General features: G+C 37.2%; 2 protein-coding genes across 3 annotated transcripts; one reads left to right on the forward strand and one right to left on the reverse strand.

Annotated features, from left to right (window-relative positions):
• Positions 1 to 2: 2 nt before the first annotated feature.
• Positions 3 to 12,713, forward strand: ift70 (intraflagellar transport 70). Of its 2 annotated transcripts, none has more exons than XM_077212564.1 (19): positions 3 to 418; positions 571 to 636; positions 793 to 1,002; positions 5,212 to 5,268; positions 5,413 to 5,548; positions 5,844 to 5,948; positions 6,045 to 6,173; positions 6,461 to 6,510; positions 8,242 to 8,394; positions 8,525 to 8,590; positions 8,881 to 8,934; positions 9,030 to 9,095; positions 9,245 to 9,321; positions 9,519 to 9,729; positions 10,446 to 10,517; positions 10,644 to 10,747; positions 11,126 to 11,204; positions 11,696 to 11,825; positions 12,104 to 12,713. In XM_077212564.1, exons 1-19 carry the CDS (start codon positions 365 to 367, stop codon positions 12,238 to 12,240), a joined length of 1,956 nt encoding a protein of 651 aa, XP_077068679.1. In that variant the 5' UTR covers positions 3 to 364; the 3' UTR covers positions 12,241 to 12,713. The 2 variants fall into 2 exon arrangements, with proteins under 2 accessions (XP_077068679.1, XP_077068680.1); XM_077212565.1 differs by having other exon boundaries at positions 225 to 418; positions 9,251 to 9,321.
• cunh16orf89 (chromosome unknown C16orf89 homolog) lies at positions 11,200 to 15,542 on the reverse strand. Its single transcript, XM_077212612.1, has 8 exons — positions 15,265 to 15,542; positions 14,501 to 14,653; positions 14,269 to 14,419; positions 14,067 to 14,184; positions 13,476 to 13,638; positions 13,291 to 13,395; positions 13,108 to 13,185; positions 11,200 to 12,997 (listed from the first exon to the last, which is right to left on the reverse strand). The coding sequence occupies exons 1-8, from the start codon at positions 15,431 to 15,433 to the stop codon at positions 12,894 to 12,896; spliced, it is 1,041 nt and encodes a 346-aa protein (XP_077068727.1). The 5' UTR covers positions 15,434 to 15,542; the 3' UTR covers positions 11,200 to 12,893.
• Between the last annotated feature and the right edge of the window lie 305 nt (positions 15,543 to 15,847).

A 15,847-nucleotide genomic window follows, 5' to 3' on the forward strand; every position in this document is an offset into this window, starting at 1 on the left:
ATACAGTTGGGTTAGCTGGCATGCCGTTAAAAATATAATTTTTGAATGGAATTTGAATTTTGTTTGTGTATAAGTTTTGTTTGTGTATAATTGTTTATAGCCTGTAGGCTATATAAAATTAAGATATTTACAGCATATTCCAATGTATGTTATGACAAAAAGATTAAAGCATAAAATAAGCCTTTCAGCCTCTGCAGAATAATAATAATGAATATGTCACATCCGTTTTTGAAAGGGTTGCTAGGCGACAGCACGGTTGCGTCGTGTCGTGTCTCTGAAAACACTGAAGGTTGCATCTTTAAATTGATTAATCTTGACGTTTTTGTTTATGGGATACAGCTATATATAACGATTGTGTTCGATAATGCCGCTAACAACGATTAAAGACGGCGAATACACGGCCACCGTGTACAAAATGGTAAGTGATTAATGTTAGCTGCACAAGCTAACAGGCTAACGTTAGTTTATTTACCACTGTTCTCTTAAGCAGTTTGCTTTCTTTTAGCGAAGCGTGTGTCGTTTTATCGGAATGATTGGCTTGTTACTAATCCTTATTTATTTCTTTATAAGATCAAAGAAGGGCGATATGGAGACGCAATTCATATTCTGAGCAAAGAACATCAGAAACACACTAAAGTAAGTTACAGGAGTCAAACTGGACTCATTCTTTACATTGAATCAAACGTCCTTTGCTTCCAGTTGTGCTCTCTTTACCAATTAACAAATATATATATTCTTTTATCAATAGTGTATTGATATTTGATCTGACAATCTCTGTCTGTTTATGTCCAGTCCAGGGCTGCTCTGTCTCTCCTAGGCTATTGCTACTATCACATGCAGGACTTCACTAATGCAGCAGAGTGTTATGAACCGCTGACACAGCTTCACCCAGAGGTGGAAGACTACAAACTTTACTACGCCCAGTCTCTATATGGAGCGTGTGCATTCCCAGAGGCCATGAAGGCTACTTTTCTCTTAGACAGCACAGCTAGTCATACTAAGGTAAGTTAACACACTTATTAAGTTTGGTCCCATCTGCAAAGAACCTTAAAACTGTTTTGCTGCACAGGTTATTGAGTTGCTTGTAGCATCAAATACCATCTATCTGGAAACTACAGTTGTCACAAAAACTGTTGTGGTTTTTGTTAATTTTTTAATTGTTTATTTTTGGGGATTTTCCCTTATTTTAAGGAGTATTCCACATATGTGTGTCCACAGTTCTGGGATTCCTCCAATGTATCCTAGATTTTTATGGTAAATTTTGCATTTTATGATAAATGTTAGAAGATTCATCATGAGTGATTAAAGTCACAAAGAAGCTCAGCAGCTGTAAAGATCAGAGGAGAAACCCCAATTTTTTAACAAATGCAGCCTTGGTGAGCATAAGGGGCTTATTTCTAAAAACATTTTAAAAATCTTACCAACCCCACATTTTTAAACAGTAGTGTTATTTACAGTTTTTCTCCATTGGTTTGGCTCATTTCTTGAAACAGAAATTACATTCTCAAAACAACATGGACAAACCTCCAAACCACTTGGCAATTGTTCACAACAGAATTTAATTTCTCATTCATTTCATCATATTGCCGATGTCTAAGTACATGTCTCAATGTCTCAATTCATCTTTCCAAATGATTAAGTACAGGTAGCCTACATTTAGCGCAATTTCCAAGTGAATAGATCTTGTTGATCTAAACTGATTGTTAATTCTCAGTCTAATGGTTGTTCGCTCCAAAACATGTCAGCGTCATTTCATTGTATAAGTCATCACATGCACAATAGTCTGTTCAATTATCAAAATTAGGCAAGAACATAATACCATGAATACCATATATGAATCCCTTGGAACATTTGATACATTTATTACAACAATTGACAGTCAGGTGTAACTAGAATTTGACTACGAAGGAGGAGTTTCACACAACTCAGATGACCAATCAAACAATATGTTTAGTTTCCATGACTGTGAATGCTGCCAAACATGTATGTAAAGAGCTTGACTATGCAGGACTAGTACAATTTCTGAACATGGAGGCACCTGGCCAAGTAAATGAAAAAGGGCAACTGCCTGCTTGAAGGAAGAAAAAGAAGAAGAAGAAGAAGAAGAGGAGGAGGAGGAGGAGGAGTAAGAAGTGTGGAATGGGGGAAGAGGCCGAGGAGCACGAAGACACCATGCTGTCCCGGATGAAATTCGGGCCACAATTATAGACCATGTCATCAACCATGGCCTCACAATGGCGGAGGCAGGTCGCCGAGTGCAGCCTAATGTGCCTCGCTCTACAGTCTCCTCCATCATCCAAACCTTTCGCAGGGAAAACAGGTATGTGGTCAGTCAGTGACGGAATTATATGTTGTAAAGGACAGGACACTGTGCATAGAGCAAGAAATATATTTATTTACACATTTACCTATTGATTTAGTGTGTGTTTGTGTGTGTGTGTGTGTGTGTGTGTGTGTGTGTGTGTGTGTGTGTGTGTGTGTGTGTGTGTGTGTGTGTGTGTGTGTGTGTGTGTGTGTGTGTGTGTGTGATAGGCCTACAGAAGGCCTATGGAATAGTTTATTTTCAACAGTATTGATGATACAGTTTACAGTAGTATTCCAGTCACTGTGCAGTGATGCATTAGAATTGTTGTAAAGTTACTGTAAGTAAAACAACAATACTATTACATAGGTAACACATTCTGTAAGGAATACATAAGGAATGCATTATGAATGGAGTGTTGTCCTTTGAATTCTATGTCTAGGATTGGACGACAACCTTACACGGGTGGCAGAGGAAAACTTCTCAATGAACAACAAGAACAAGAGATAAAATAATGCCATCACATTGAGACAGATCCGTGCTGCAATCCTACAAGACAATGCCATATTCCAAAATGTCAACTATATAAGCATCTTCACAATAGACCGGAAATTGAAGAAGCATCAGATGACAATGAAGCAAATTTATAGGGTACCATTTGAGAGGAACTCTGATAGAGTAAAAGAGCTGCAGTACCAGTATGTACATGTAAGTCAGTTACTGGTTGTCCATCGGTATAACCATTTTACAATTAAACAGTGGTTTCCAAACTTTTTTGGCTTCAGTACCAACTTTACCTGATTTGTGTATCCAGGTTATCCAGGTATACAAGTATTTGATTTATCTGACTTCAACATTTTACCTAAAAACTTCAGCTTACTGTATAATGAAATTATCATTATAATCCTTATTTTTAAGAATTTAACATACAATAAGAAAAGGGGTCAAAGAGCTGCAATTAGTACCTCCCATGTAAATCTATCTAATACTGTGGGTTTTACTGTTACATTTCAGTAAGTCTAGTCATTGATGATTTTACCCCTCCCCTTTCTGACAAATAGCCTCTGTAGTACCTCTGCATAGGGGTACATGTACCCCAGGTTTGGAACCACTGGAGTAGTGGCCAGTAGTATATTGAACTTGTGGAGTACATATAACATTCCTATGTAATTGTCTGTAACTGTAGTGTATGACTCCTCTGTATGACTGATTTGATATTTTCTTTTTTTTACGCCATTGTAGAGAATAATGGCATTGGAAGGAAACGAGACCCATCACATCCTTGTGTTTGTGGATGAAGCTGGCTTCAACCTGGCCAAGGGCCGAAGACGTGGCCGTAATATTATTGGCCACCGGGCCATGGTGGATGTCCCAGGTCAGCGAGGGGGCAATATTACTATGTGTGCTGCCATATCTGAGAATGGTGTGGCCACTTACATCCCCAGTCTTGGCCCATACAATACACAGAATCTCCTCATCTTATAGGACTGCCTTCATTTTGATTTGATCCCTGAAAATGAGAGAGGTTTCGTAGGCCCTCACCTACCATAATATGCCATTGTATGGGACAATGTGGATTTCCACCGTGGCCCGCTCATCAGGGTCTGGTTCACTACTCATCCAAGGATGGTCATGGTGTTCCTACCACCTTACTCTCCTTTCCTCAATCCTATTGCGGAGTATTTCTCCGCTTGGAGGTGGCGAGTGTATGAGCATCGGGCTTAAGATCAGAGCTCCCTGCTCTATGCAATGGACGCTGCGTGTGAGGATATTACATGAGATCAGTCTAGGGGATGGTTACGACATGCACGCCGTTTCTTCCCTCGTTGCATCGCAAGGGAGAATATACGCTGTTATGTGGACGAGAATTTGTGGCCAGACAGACAGCAGCATGTGGATGGCCAGGAAAGGTGAGGACGGTGGCCAGGAGAGGGAGGGTGAAGACAGCGACCAGTGAAGAACTGTTAGTTGTGAAACTCCAGCTTTATTTACAGCACTGTAGGCTGCATATCATTTTCATTGTTTTTTGTTTGTGTGTTTATATTACAGTATATTATGCTGTATACATTTTCTTTTTACTCTGATGTATCGAAGTTACTTTATGTGTGTGAATGATAATGATACAATTTCCTTGGCAGTATGAGTGCAATGTGTGATGTCAAACCTTGGAGGCTACTCTTACCCTAAAATCCTTTTTCTTTTTTTCAGTTTTATACACAATTGTATTCTGTTAGCTAGACAAAAATCAGTACAGTAACCATTGTCAATAAAGGACTGGGCTAAGACTGAAAGGTGGACATGAGGGATATTTCAATGGTCCTCTGCCATAGTGACAAAACATCTAAACATTTTGACTTGCAATGCTTACACAATGCCAAAGGGACGAAGCACTTTGGGGGCACTGACTGTTTAAATGAGAAGGAAATTTAGTTTTGACACAAGGGGGTAACTGTTTTGGAAGAGGTATAAGCTTTTGCAGGTGAACCATGGTGTTGTGCTGAACCATCCACGTTATTTTGGCAAAAGCACCAAGAGTGTTGAGAATGTCCGGTCTGTTTCAAGAAATGAGCCAAAGCAAATGAGAAGGATCGTTGCCATTTTCATGGCACTGACTCTTTATATGGGAAAGGAATTTAGTTTTGAAGCATGAGTGAACAGTTTTTGGAGAGATATGAGCTTTTGCAAGTGAGCTATAGTGTTCTGCTGAACTGTAAGACTGTTTTAACAAATGATCGTAGAGGTTTGAGAATGTAATTTCTGTTTCAATAAATGAGCCAAACCAATGGAGAAAAATTGTAAAATAACAGTTATTTTTTGTTTACAGTAAAGATCATGACATGCCACATTGTATCCCTTTTAAAAATAATAATATTTAAAATAAAATCCTTATTCATCCTATTTCCAAACAGATGATCAAACTGCAAGCTGCCATTAGATATGGAGAGGAAGATTTTTCGGGAGCAAAGGTAACATCTTTCTGTCTTCCATAATTTTTTAACCCTCATTCCATTCCAAACCCTCTCCTTCTTCCATGTGGAAAATGAATCACCATCTGACCACCACATAAACGAATGTTTATTTTGTTGAAAAATTTGGTTTTGCTTCTCCAGACTCTGGTTGAGCAGTTGCCTCAGGATGATCCAGACTACGATGTGGATCTCGGGTGTTTGCTTTATAAGGAGGGCGAGTATGAAGAGGCTTGCAAAAAGTTTTTGTCCTCCATGAACGTACTGGGCTACCAGCCAGGTGAGCATGAGCTTCTTTAGCACTGGTTCCGTTGAATTATATCTGTGTGTTTGTGGTGTCTACATGCAGGAGCTTAATAGACAAAACAGACAAATGCACAAGCTGGTCTCTCCCAGTAATTTTTTTTGCCAAGAGTAACAAAACATAACATTGACTGGTTGACCACACTGTGTGAAGGTAGTAATTTAGATGTTTATGGAAATGAATGTGGTATGGAGACCTTTTGACACACTGTGATGTTTTCTAGAACCAGCTGTGCTGGACTATGTCTGATTGTTTTTTTTTTCTGTTACAGATCTGGCATACAATATAGCACTCTGTTACTACAGTTTAAAGCAGTACGCTTCAGCACTCAAGTATATTGCGGAAATTATTGAACGTGGAATCAGAGAGCATCCAGGTTTGTGTAACTGAAAATCTAATATGAAATGACTAATATGAAAATCTTGTGTGATGTTATACAGTTCATTTCAGTGAATGATTCTTATGTCTATAGAACTCAGTATTGGAATGACAACAGAAGGTATTGATGTAAGAAGTGTCGGCAACACCCTTATCCTGCATGAAACCGCTTTGATTGAAGCCTTTAATCTGAAAGCAGCTATTGAATACCAGCTGAAGAACTGTAAGTATAGATAAACCATCCGACATGATGTTTCACTTTGGCGCCTTCCTATCATATACTTTTTGATGTGCACTCTATTTATTCATAGCGTATAATAAACCGCAAATCAATTAGAAGAATCTATGGCCACCCAGGATTCATTGTTTTGCTCAGTGCCTTTGTGCAAAATTTAGCATGGGGTGATACAATGCTCTGTTTTGACTGCTTACTCTAGCAGTTACTACTATTGAACTTGAGTCGATGTAATTTAGTGATACTGGCCTGTTATCTCTAAATCTTTTTTGCAGATGCTGCAGCACAGGAAGCACTGACTGACATGCCCCCCAGATCAGAAGAGGTACTAAAAATGTCTCCTCTGTAGTAACACTTTGCCCCCTTGACACTTGGCATTCAAATGCATTTCCTATCTGGATATTTTCTGGATATTGTTTGGCAGAATTGCATTCAAATGTGTCTGTACTTATCCATTCTTTAGGAAAACAGCACTTACATATTGCATCAGAGGTTGCATTTACCATACATGTTCTGCCATTTACAGAATTTTTAAAACAGAAATAGTTTACAATATAACAGTAAAAATTTACAATATGATTTTTTTTTTCATAAAGTATCTGGTCTAGTGTGCTGTCCCGCTAAAAAGTAAAGGATGCTAATAGGGATTAGAAAAAGGTGTCTGTTGACTTATTAATATTTTGCAAGCAGAATAAAAAGAGAAGAAGCTGCAAAAGCTCTTTACAGACTGATAAAAATAGAGCATGATGAAATTAAAAAACCTAGTCCATCAAAGTGATGGATCATTATTATTTGTAGCGCCACCTCATTATATGTTATTTAATCAACGTGATCATTAGATATTGCTTTAATCAAAATGCATTTGCATTTTTACCTTGTGGCATTTATACTTCGTCAATTGAAATCAAAAATCCATCTCTCCGAAGGTGGTTTCAGTGATCCACGCACAATCTGATTTACACTTGACTTTGCATGTGTTCAAGTGCTGTCTGATTGTAATCTGACCACCAAAAGCACCTGTTAATGTATTTATAGCACATTACTACTTTATTACAGTATATTTCCAGGTGATTTAGTTCTTCTCTTTTTCTGTAGCAATGCCGGAAACAAAGGCTGCCGGAGAAAATGAGATGCCTGTCAAGAGAATATTTCCTTCATTAGTTATGCTGTTTGATCTGAGCGTGCTCACTCTTGCCGGATAGCTTCTTGTGAATCAGTCTCATAGGCATGCCAGTTCACATGCACACTTGCAGAACTTTTATCCTAAATTGACAGACCATGTGCCGCCCATTTCAAAAGAAAGAAAACAACCAAGTCAGTTTTACTTGAATAGCACAATACAAGTTTAATTTTCCCAAACACTTAGATGATTGTCTGTAGTTATGCCCTGGGAATTCGCTGTTATTGTGATTCCGGTGCAGGTTTAATCCTTTTCTGCAGGGGTTTGTATTGTGAGAGCTGGTAAGCCCGCACCTGCTGGCTGGAATGATGGTGGGCTGCAGGGACATGTTTTTGTGCTAGTTTGTGCTGGCACCTAAAAGTTAATGAGTCCAAACAGTGATCTATCTTACATAAGCACTCATTAAATGCACTGTTTCTTCCTGCAGGACAGTTATTTTTAAACACTGCATCTGTAGCTAGGACTAGTGCAAGGAATGCACCATTCAAATGCTATGCAATATTCACATGGTTATGCTTTTTCATTGAAAGAGATCCTATATAGAAAGAAAATTTCTTATTTAGGCCTAGCTGATTTTGGATGGAACTAACAATAATACAGTGCAATTTCACTGTTAGTTTATTGATAAATAACTCTCCATGCATATCTTTTTTGAGAAATGCACAAGCAAACATATGCTGCCCTCTAGTGTACCAGAATGTCACTGTGATGGTTTACCATTAGAACACATGACAATTTAAAGCTAATTTGTGTCAATAGCAGTTATCCTTATTGTGTTCTTTTTGAATGCTTTTGAGAAATGCTTTTTTTTGGAAGTCTATCAACCATAGAAATGATGATTATGTCCATTGTAAGTATCTCTTTTTTTACATTTAGGAGCTGGATCCAGTCACTCTTCACAACCAGGCCCTAATGAACATTGACACCAAGCCCACAGAGGGTTTTGAGAAACTTGCTTTTCTCCTTCAGCAAAACCCCTTTCCTCCTATCACTTTTGGCAACTTATTATTGCTTTACTGTAAATATGAGGTGAGCGCATTGATGAGTGTTCAGGAAACCGATTGGTTAGTGGCATAGAAATTATGCAGCTTAGCTTTAAAGAAACTGTATTGTATTTTTCTTTCAAGACGTGAGATTTCATTGCTTTTTCCGTCTATAGTACTTTGACCTCGCCGCAGATGTCTTGGCTGAAAATGCTCATCTCACTTACACGTTTCTCACACCGGTAAAGCAGAGATTATTTCGTAGCAATTGTATTTCCTATCAGCTCTGTTGTATGTGCACGGTTAGCAATTTTAGAATTAGAAAATGCAATCATGTAGAAACAAGGCTCTACTTTTTATTAGCCCAGATAGTCATTCCAGTAATAACATCTACATTGATTCCTGTGGCCATAAGGCATTTGCAAGTAATAACACACCAGGTGATAATTACAGAGCTGGCTCATTCATTTTGACATATCGGCCCAAACAATCATCACGACTATTGGGTTCATTTTTGTATTCTCCTTTATAGTACCTCTATGAGTTCTTGGATGCCATGATCACATGCCAGACAGCACCTGAGGAAGTAAGTGATCTTTTGCAGAGTTTTCTGAGTTGGCAAGTACCTAGTGAGCATTTGTTTTTTGTTTTTTAATGAATTTAACTTTGCATGTGATGTAGGCTTTCCGAAAATTTGATGAAATTGCTGGAAAACTGACAGAGCAACTACGCAAGGTTACAAAACAGGTTATAGCTTGGCATTTTCCCTTATAAGAATTCACAGTATTTATGTCTGCTTGTGTCAAATATTACTCCCTGAATACACCATTAAATCAATGTGTCTGACACTGAAAAGGCTATTTAGAATTTAGAAACTAAAAACTCCTTCCTTTAAGGTGCAGGAAGCAAGGCATAATCGGGATGACGAATCCTTAAAAAAACATGTCCAAGACTATGACGAGGTTCTTGAGAGGTAAACTTAAGATTCATTTACATTTATTACATTTATGCATTTAGCAGAGGCTTTTATCCAATGCAACTTTCATAAGAAGAGATTACTAAAGCTTCATTCTTAGATTTCTGTTCCTTACTTCATTAATGTAAAATAATGTAAAATGGTCACAGCTTATATAAATACGTGTCAGTGTTTTTCTGTACTTTTTTTTTAAGGTACATTCCTGTGCTAATGGCACAGGCCAAAATCTACTGGAACCGTGAGAACTACAGCATGGTGGAAAAGATCTTCCACAAGTCACTGGAGTTCTGCAATGAGCATGATACTTGGAAACTTAATGTCGCTCATGTGCTCTTCATGCAAGATAACAAATATAAAGAAGCCATTGGTTTCTATGAGCCCATCGTTAAGAAGCATTATGATAATGTAAGTATGATATTGCTGAATGCGCTTTTCTTTTAGATGAAAATAAGAATGGTGTAACTTACGAAATAAAGTCAGTCCTCAGAAAGTCTGCACTATGTAGTACCATTGTAATTTAGAAAATCAGAAGTACAGTTTAGTAAGAATCTAGTTTGAAAATAGACTGTGTTCCTTTTTTATATATACATATATTTAATATAAATCAGTATATGTTGTGTAAAATTAGTGACATTTCATCAGTTCTATGTATATCTGCAGATATCTGTATTTGGATTGGTCATTAAAAAAACAACCAGTTGCATAAACATTGGGATCCAGATGTGTTTAACCAAATTAAAATAAGATGATAACACTGAACTCAAGAGGGATCTGAAGACATGTAGTTCATCTTTGATGACTCATTGATATATTGTGTATAAGATTTCCTGTGATGGTGGGTCACATTTCTATGTTGAAGTACTTGGCTCAGCAGACAATTATATAACAAATCTAAACATTTCAAATGCAAACATGTTCTTTGCTCCTCTGCTTGCTAGCTGGAACAGTGTAACATTCAAGAGTGTCCCTGCAAAACAAAACCCTCGGTAAAACGATCTGTGACTCTTGGAGTCTTGCTGTGTGACTGCATGAAGTTTGCAGCATGATGATTCTTCTTTTTTTTTTAACAGAGTGTCTGTTATTAGAATCCTTGAAAATGATTATCACATTTTGTCCCGTAGATCCTTAACGTCAGTGCGATTGTTCTTGCTAACCTGTGCGTGTCATACATCATGACCAGCCAAAATGAAGAGGTAAAAATTTTAATCTTATTTCAATATAAATATTGATACTAATTGGAGCAGCCTTGTTTCATCATGTTTTTCTCTTTCTGTGTTTTTTTAATTTTAACCTTCTGGTCCACCTCTGTGTGTGTACAGGCAGAGGAACTGATGAGGAAGATAGAGAAAGAAGAGGAGCAGATCTCTTATGAAGAGCCAGACAAAAAAGTCTTTCATCTGTGTATTGTAAACCTTGTAATCGGGTACGTACACTATTTTTACATAATTGTGTTAAATCCAACCCATAATAACACTATGTATCTAATCCAGTATGTACAGGTACTATTTTTCACTTGACTTTTACTTTCTAAAATTTCATTATAAACCAAAGATGAAATTTTGAGAGCAGTCTGTGTAAATTACGCTACCGTTTAAAAGTTTGTGGTCAGTATCTTTTTTTTTTTTCAAAAGAAAACAAATACTTTAAACAGAGATTTGTATTAAATTGATCAAACAAAGATCACAGTTTCCACAAAAACATTAAGCAGCTGTTATCAACATTTATAAAAATAATAAGAATTTAGCGGCAAACCAGCATATTAGAATTATCTGTAATACTTAAAATACATCATTTCTTACAGGACTTTGTACTGTGCTAAAGGGAACTATGACTTTGGTATTTCACGTGTCATAAAGAGCCTTGAGCCATACAACAAAAAGGTAATCAATATTTAATTTAATGTTTTTAATAAAAGTAATTTTTAGTGTGTTCAGACAGCACATAAAGTTTCATATTCCTTACTTGTTGTATTTTTCTCAGTCTAGCTCAGTTACCATCCTCAACATGTTGTTTTTGTGTATTTACAAATATCTATTGAAGAGGTCTTGACTGTATCCAGCTGCATAAACAGTGTTACTCAAAGACCTCAGCATTCTCGGTCTCATGACACTGTAGCAGATGTACAACACTGGATTGCTACTGCACTTCCTTTTGCACCCCATCTCTGCCTTTGGTCTCCTGTCACCCAGGATTATGTTCATTTAAATCCCCCCCCACCCCCCACGTTTGGTTAGATGCTTTCTAAACATGTTGAATTTCCTAGGGTGGCAAGGTCTTTAGCCTCAAGTTCAACCGATGTTTTCTGGTTTTACTGATGTGATATTATATAGTTGTTTGTGCTTGGCATGACAATGACGTCCTGTGTTTTTAGCTTGGAACAGACACGTGGTTCTATGCTAAGAGATGTTTTCTCTCACTTCTGGAAAACATGGCCAAACACATGATAATGCTCAGGGATCCAGTGGTGCAAGAGTGCATTCAGTTCCTTGAGCACTGTGAATGTAAGTATTTCCTCTAAAGAAGTGGTCTGATCCCACAGATAGTCCCTCTAAAACAGGTTCTGTATTCAAATGTAGCAGGACTGTGCCAGTGCAAAGCTATAATCCTCCTGTAATACGGAAAGCATCAGAATCTAATCCAGTGATGATGAGTTCACTGTTGTTTTGATTGTTTAAATCAGTGGGGATGAAATGCTGTTTTTTGAAAGCTGAGACGCTAATTAATTTTCAATCCTGAGATTCTCCATGGGACTAATTACTTTTTTAACCCTCCCCTCTAGTGTACGGTAAAGATGTGCCTGCCATCATAGAGCAGCCTCTGGAGGAGGACCGCATGCACATTGGCAAGAACACCGTCACATATGAATCTCGCCTGATAAAAGCTCTCTTCTATGAAGTCACAGGATGGAATGAGTAATCCTTACACATCAAATATCTATATTAGAACAAGATATTGGGAAAATATTCCTTCCAGACCACAATTTTCTCACTGGCATAGATGGTGGTTTGACTAATAAGACATTTCAACATGGCTACTTTCTAAGCAGCTTTGGAGAGATCATGCTGTGTCTGGACTAAAGTCAAACGTGCATTTTTAGGCATTCATTCTCTGTAATAATGAGCCCACAGGGGATCACTCCCTCCAAACATGAAAGAGAAAATATTAACCAAAGAAGGGCATTTTTTTTTCCATTTAAACTAAGCTCTGTTCATGTTAAAATGATGCCTCTATTTAACCTTTTATGCTCAATGCATTGACATGGGAGGCATTCAAATTGTACACTTTGGTTATTTTTCCTCAGAATAAAACATGCATCTTTTAGATTTCATTTATTTATTATAAAGTATATATTTTGTAAAGTTGATTTTATTAAAGGGTATTTTCCTGTACATTTTTTCCTGGCTATTTTGCCCTTCTTTGCATCAGGTTGTTTTTACCTAGACAGCATCAAATCTACCACACATTCACAGAGAAGTGATCATAGAGGAAAGAATAAATACCAAATAAATCTAAAGCCTGATAAAGAAGGACATCGGGTTCTGGGACCATTGTCTCATTAAGCATGGCCCTTAAATTAAGGGTCTCTTCGTTATGTCCTGCTCTGAAAGGTAATAGTTGAGAAAACCTCCTAATGTGCTCACTGCAACTCCTGTCATATGACTTGAGCAGCCATCTATGAAAAGAAACATTTACGAGTTAGTTTCAGACGGTATAACTGTGTCATGTTAACGAAGTAATTCTTCATTTTTATTAACGACTGCATCGTTAAGAGCAAACTAACACCTGTCAGCGTTTTTTCCCTTCTTTTCACCCGTTTGTGGGGTGCATCCAAAAATTCCTCAAAGATCTGGGAGATGTCCTCTGAGGGGGGAAAACAATATCGCAATTGACAGTTTAGAAGGTCATTTAAACTGTTCATTAGGATTAGGATATTTTCAAGTGTATATTTAACATGATTTAACTCACCTTCTTTGCCAAAACAACCCACTTCTTGGTCTTGCCATGTTAAAATAGACTGTAACCAGTCCAGTTTATAGAAGTCTGAGAATCCCACTAAACCACATAAAAGAACTGTAAAAAAAAAAATGCATTAAGTGGATGATATAAGAATTTTTCTCCATTAATTGATTCACTCTATAGCATATACTAACTGTTTTCTATGAAGATGTCCTGCATTTGGCCTGTAAGACCATTCTTGAAAATGTCCTGGTTGCTTTTTATCATGTTGGTGCAGAAGATTCTCTTATAATGTTCCACAGTTATGTTGACACGAGACAATCTCAGGTCCCCCTTGAGCATTCGGGAGCACCCTTTCTGAGGACACAAGTGTCAGACTGAAGGTACACAGATTTACTTCAGAGTACACCTGAAATGTGTTATACTTTCTATGTTCTTAAAGGGATTGTTCATCCAAAAATGAAAATGTTGTCATCACTTACCCTACACAAAAGATATTTTGAAGAATGTTGGTAATCAAACATTTGATGGTCCCCAATGACTTCCATAGTATTTTTTTCCCTATATGGAAGTCAATGTGGGACCATCAAATTTTTGCTTACCAACATTCTTCAAAATATCTTCTTTTTTGTTTAACAGAAGAAAGAAACTCATACAGGTTTGGAACAACTTGAGAGTGAGAGTAACTATTATTGTTTTTTTTTTTTTTTTGGGTGAACTATGCCTTTTACAAAAGGTAAACAATCATTTGCTTATACTATAGTAAATATTAATAGAGTGGTTACCATTGTTCCTATCATGAAGTACAGTAGCTGGTGGGACAGGGAATAGTGTGGGCATCCAAACTGTGTCATTGTGTCTCTGCAGGACTTAGTCACAATACACGGGGTTCCATTGTCTTTCCTTTCAATAAAATAACAGTTACCGTGTTGACTGATATTTACACCTTTTTGATTATATTTTTATTCCATTCTACAATCGTCTTACCATGTTCCTAGAAGGAGAGTCATGCACTTGTCACTCAGGTGCTCATCATAGCACTCCATAGACCTCACTGAGGTATAAACCAGCGAGGGGTCTGTGGAGCCCCATTCTGCAGGCAGGGACCAAAAGGAGCTGTGCAAAATGGGCTCAAACTCTGCTCAGGAGAAACGGTTCAGGTTTTCTATGTCATTATTAGACTGGATTTTGAATAGGGTTTCATTTCAAAGAGTATTACCTTTGAAGTAATTGAGGTCTGCCTCTTGAAGAGCGTTGACGGCAATAGAAAGGCTCTTGTTCAGTCTCTTCAGCATAGAAACGGTCGCTGCGCGCTGAGAGAGACTCAGAAAATCCGAATGCGGCCAAGTTCGTGTTGCCTCCTGCAGCTGCGCTGAATTATATAAACAAACATACGCCTAATGGTGAACCAATGATGGATTATTTACTTCAGAAAACCATTAGATTATGGGGGGTTTGAGCCCTCTAATAAAGCACTGACATAAGGAGGTCAACATAAAACGTGTGGGATTTTTTATTTACTTTATAAATCTGTAAACAACTATTCAGACCGCAATAGATTTTACATATCACAAATAAAATCATAAAAAAAACGTTAGTGTTTTGTTTAAAGAGTAGGCTAATTGAGATAAATTATGGTTATAGCTTAATAGCGCAATTGGCGCTAAAAGACAATATTGATTGCGAGGAGAACTTCAACAGACTCGAATGACTGAGACATTCTATTAAACATCGACAATCCTGAAACGAACTGGGCTCAGTTAATTTTACAACCGAGTCCAGTGTGATGTAAATCGGTTAATTACAATAAGACTCTTGAAAAAGCTACATGAAAGATACGTTTTTGTTCTGCAGATTGCAAACTTATAATAGGCTAATCAATAATAATAAAAAAAGTTGAATTATGGTTATGGCACTCAAACATGGTTTTAAAACACAGCCTAGGCTATTTGAATAGATTCAAACTGTAATATAATGGTTTACCTTGAAGTATTATGTATCCAACAACACCATCCAGGTTGATGTTTCTGCCCTGCATATCAAAGTATGTGATTCCCTTGGATAAACTCCTAAGTATGTTATCAATCACATCCTGGTTTGATAAATCAATTGTAGACGAGAGAAAGATGAGTACAAGGAAAGGAAACCACATTTTAAGAGCTTTAAGAATATAGAAAAAAGACGAGGCAAATTGTTAATGGACGAGTTGTCTATCCAGTAGCTTTTTTCCTTATTTCAAAGGCTATGCTGTTTGACAAAGCAAATCCATCACGTGACTCGGGTCCCCTGAAACCGTGGGGTGCCACATAGTTTGAATAATTGCTTTTGCTTAAAAATACTAATTTCTTTCTTTCTTTCTTTTTCTTTCTTTCTTTCTTTCTTTCTTTCTTTCTTTCTTTCTTTCTTTCTTTCTTTCTTTCTTTCTTTCTTTCTTTCTTTCTTTCTTTCTTTCTTTCTTTCTTTCTTTCTTTCTTTCTTTCTTTCTTTCTTTCTTTCTTTCTTTCTTTCTTTCTTTCTTTCTTTCTTTCTTTCTTTCTTTCTTTCTTTCTTTCTTTCTTTCTTTCTT

This window comes from Siphateles boraxobius, unplaced genomic scaffold (assembly GCF_051911475.1).
Source record: "Siphateles boraxobius isolate OS27281-9 unplaced genomic scaffold, OSU_SipBor_1 66, whole genome shotgun sequence".
Taxonomy (NCBI): Eukaryota; Metazoa; Chordata; class Actinopteri; order Cypriniformes; family Leuciscidae; genus Siphateles; species Siphateles boraxobius.

Coding starts and splice junctions, on each gene's coding strand:
- ift70 (XM_077212564.1), top strand. CDS start 365: ATGCCGCTAACAACGATTAAAGACGGCGAATACACGGCCACCGTGTAC. Junction 6,511..8,241: donor TGCCCCCCAGATCAGAAGAG/GTACTAAAAATG, acceptor TTTTACATTTAG/GAGCTGGATCCAGTCACTCT. Junction 11,205..11,695: donor TTGAGCCATACAACAAAAAG/GTAATCAATATT, acceptor CTGTGTTTTTAG/CTTGGAACAGACACGTGGTT.
- cunh16orf89 (XM_077212612.1), bottom strand. CDS start 15,433: ATGTGGTTTCCTTTCCTTGTACTCATCTTTCTCTCGTCTACAATTGAT. Junction 14,185..14,268: donor ACTCTCCTTCTAGGAACATG/GTAAGACGATTG, acceptor TTTTATTGAAAG/GAAAGACAATGGAACCCCGT. Junction 13,186..13,290: donor GGGTTGTTTTGGCAAAGAAG/GTGAGTTAAATC, acceptor TTCCCCCCTCAG/AGGACATCTCCCAGATCTTT.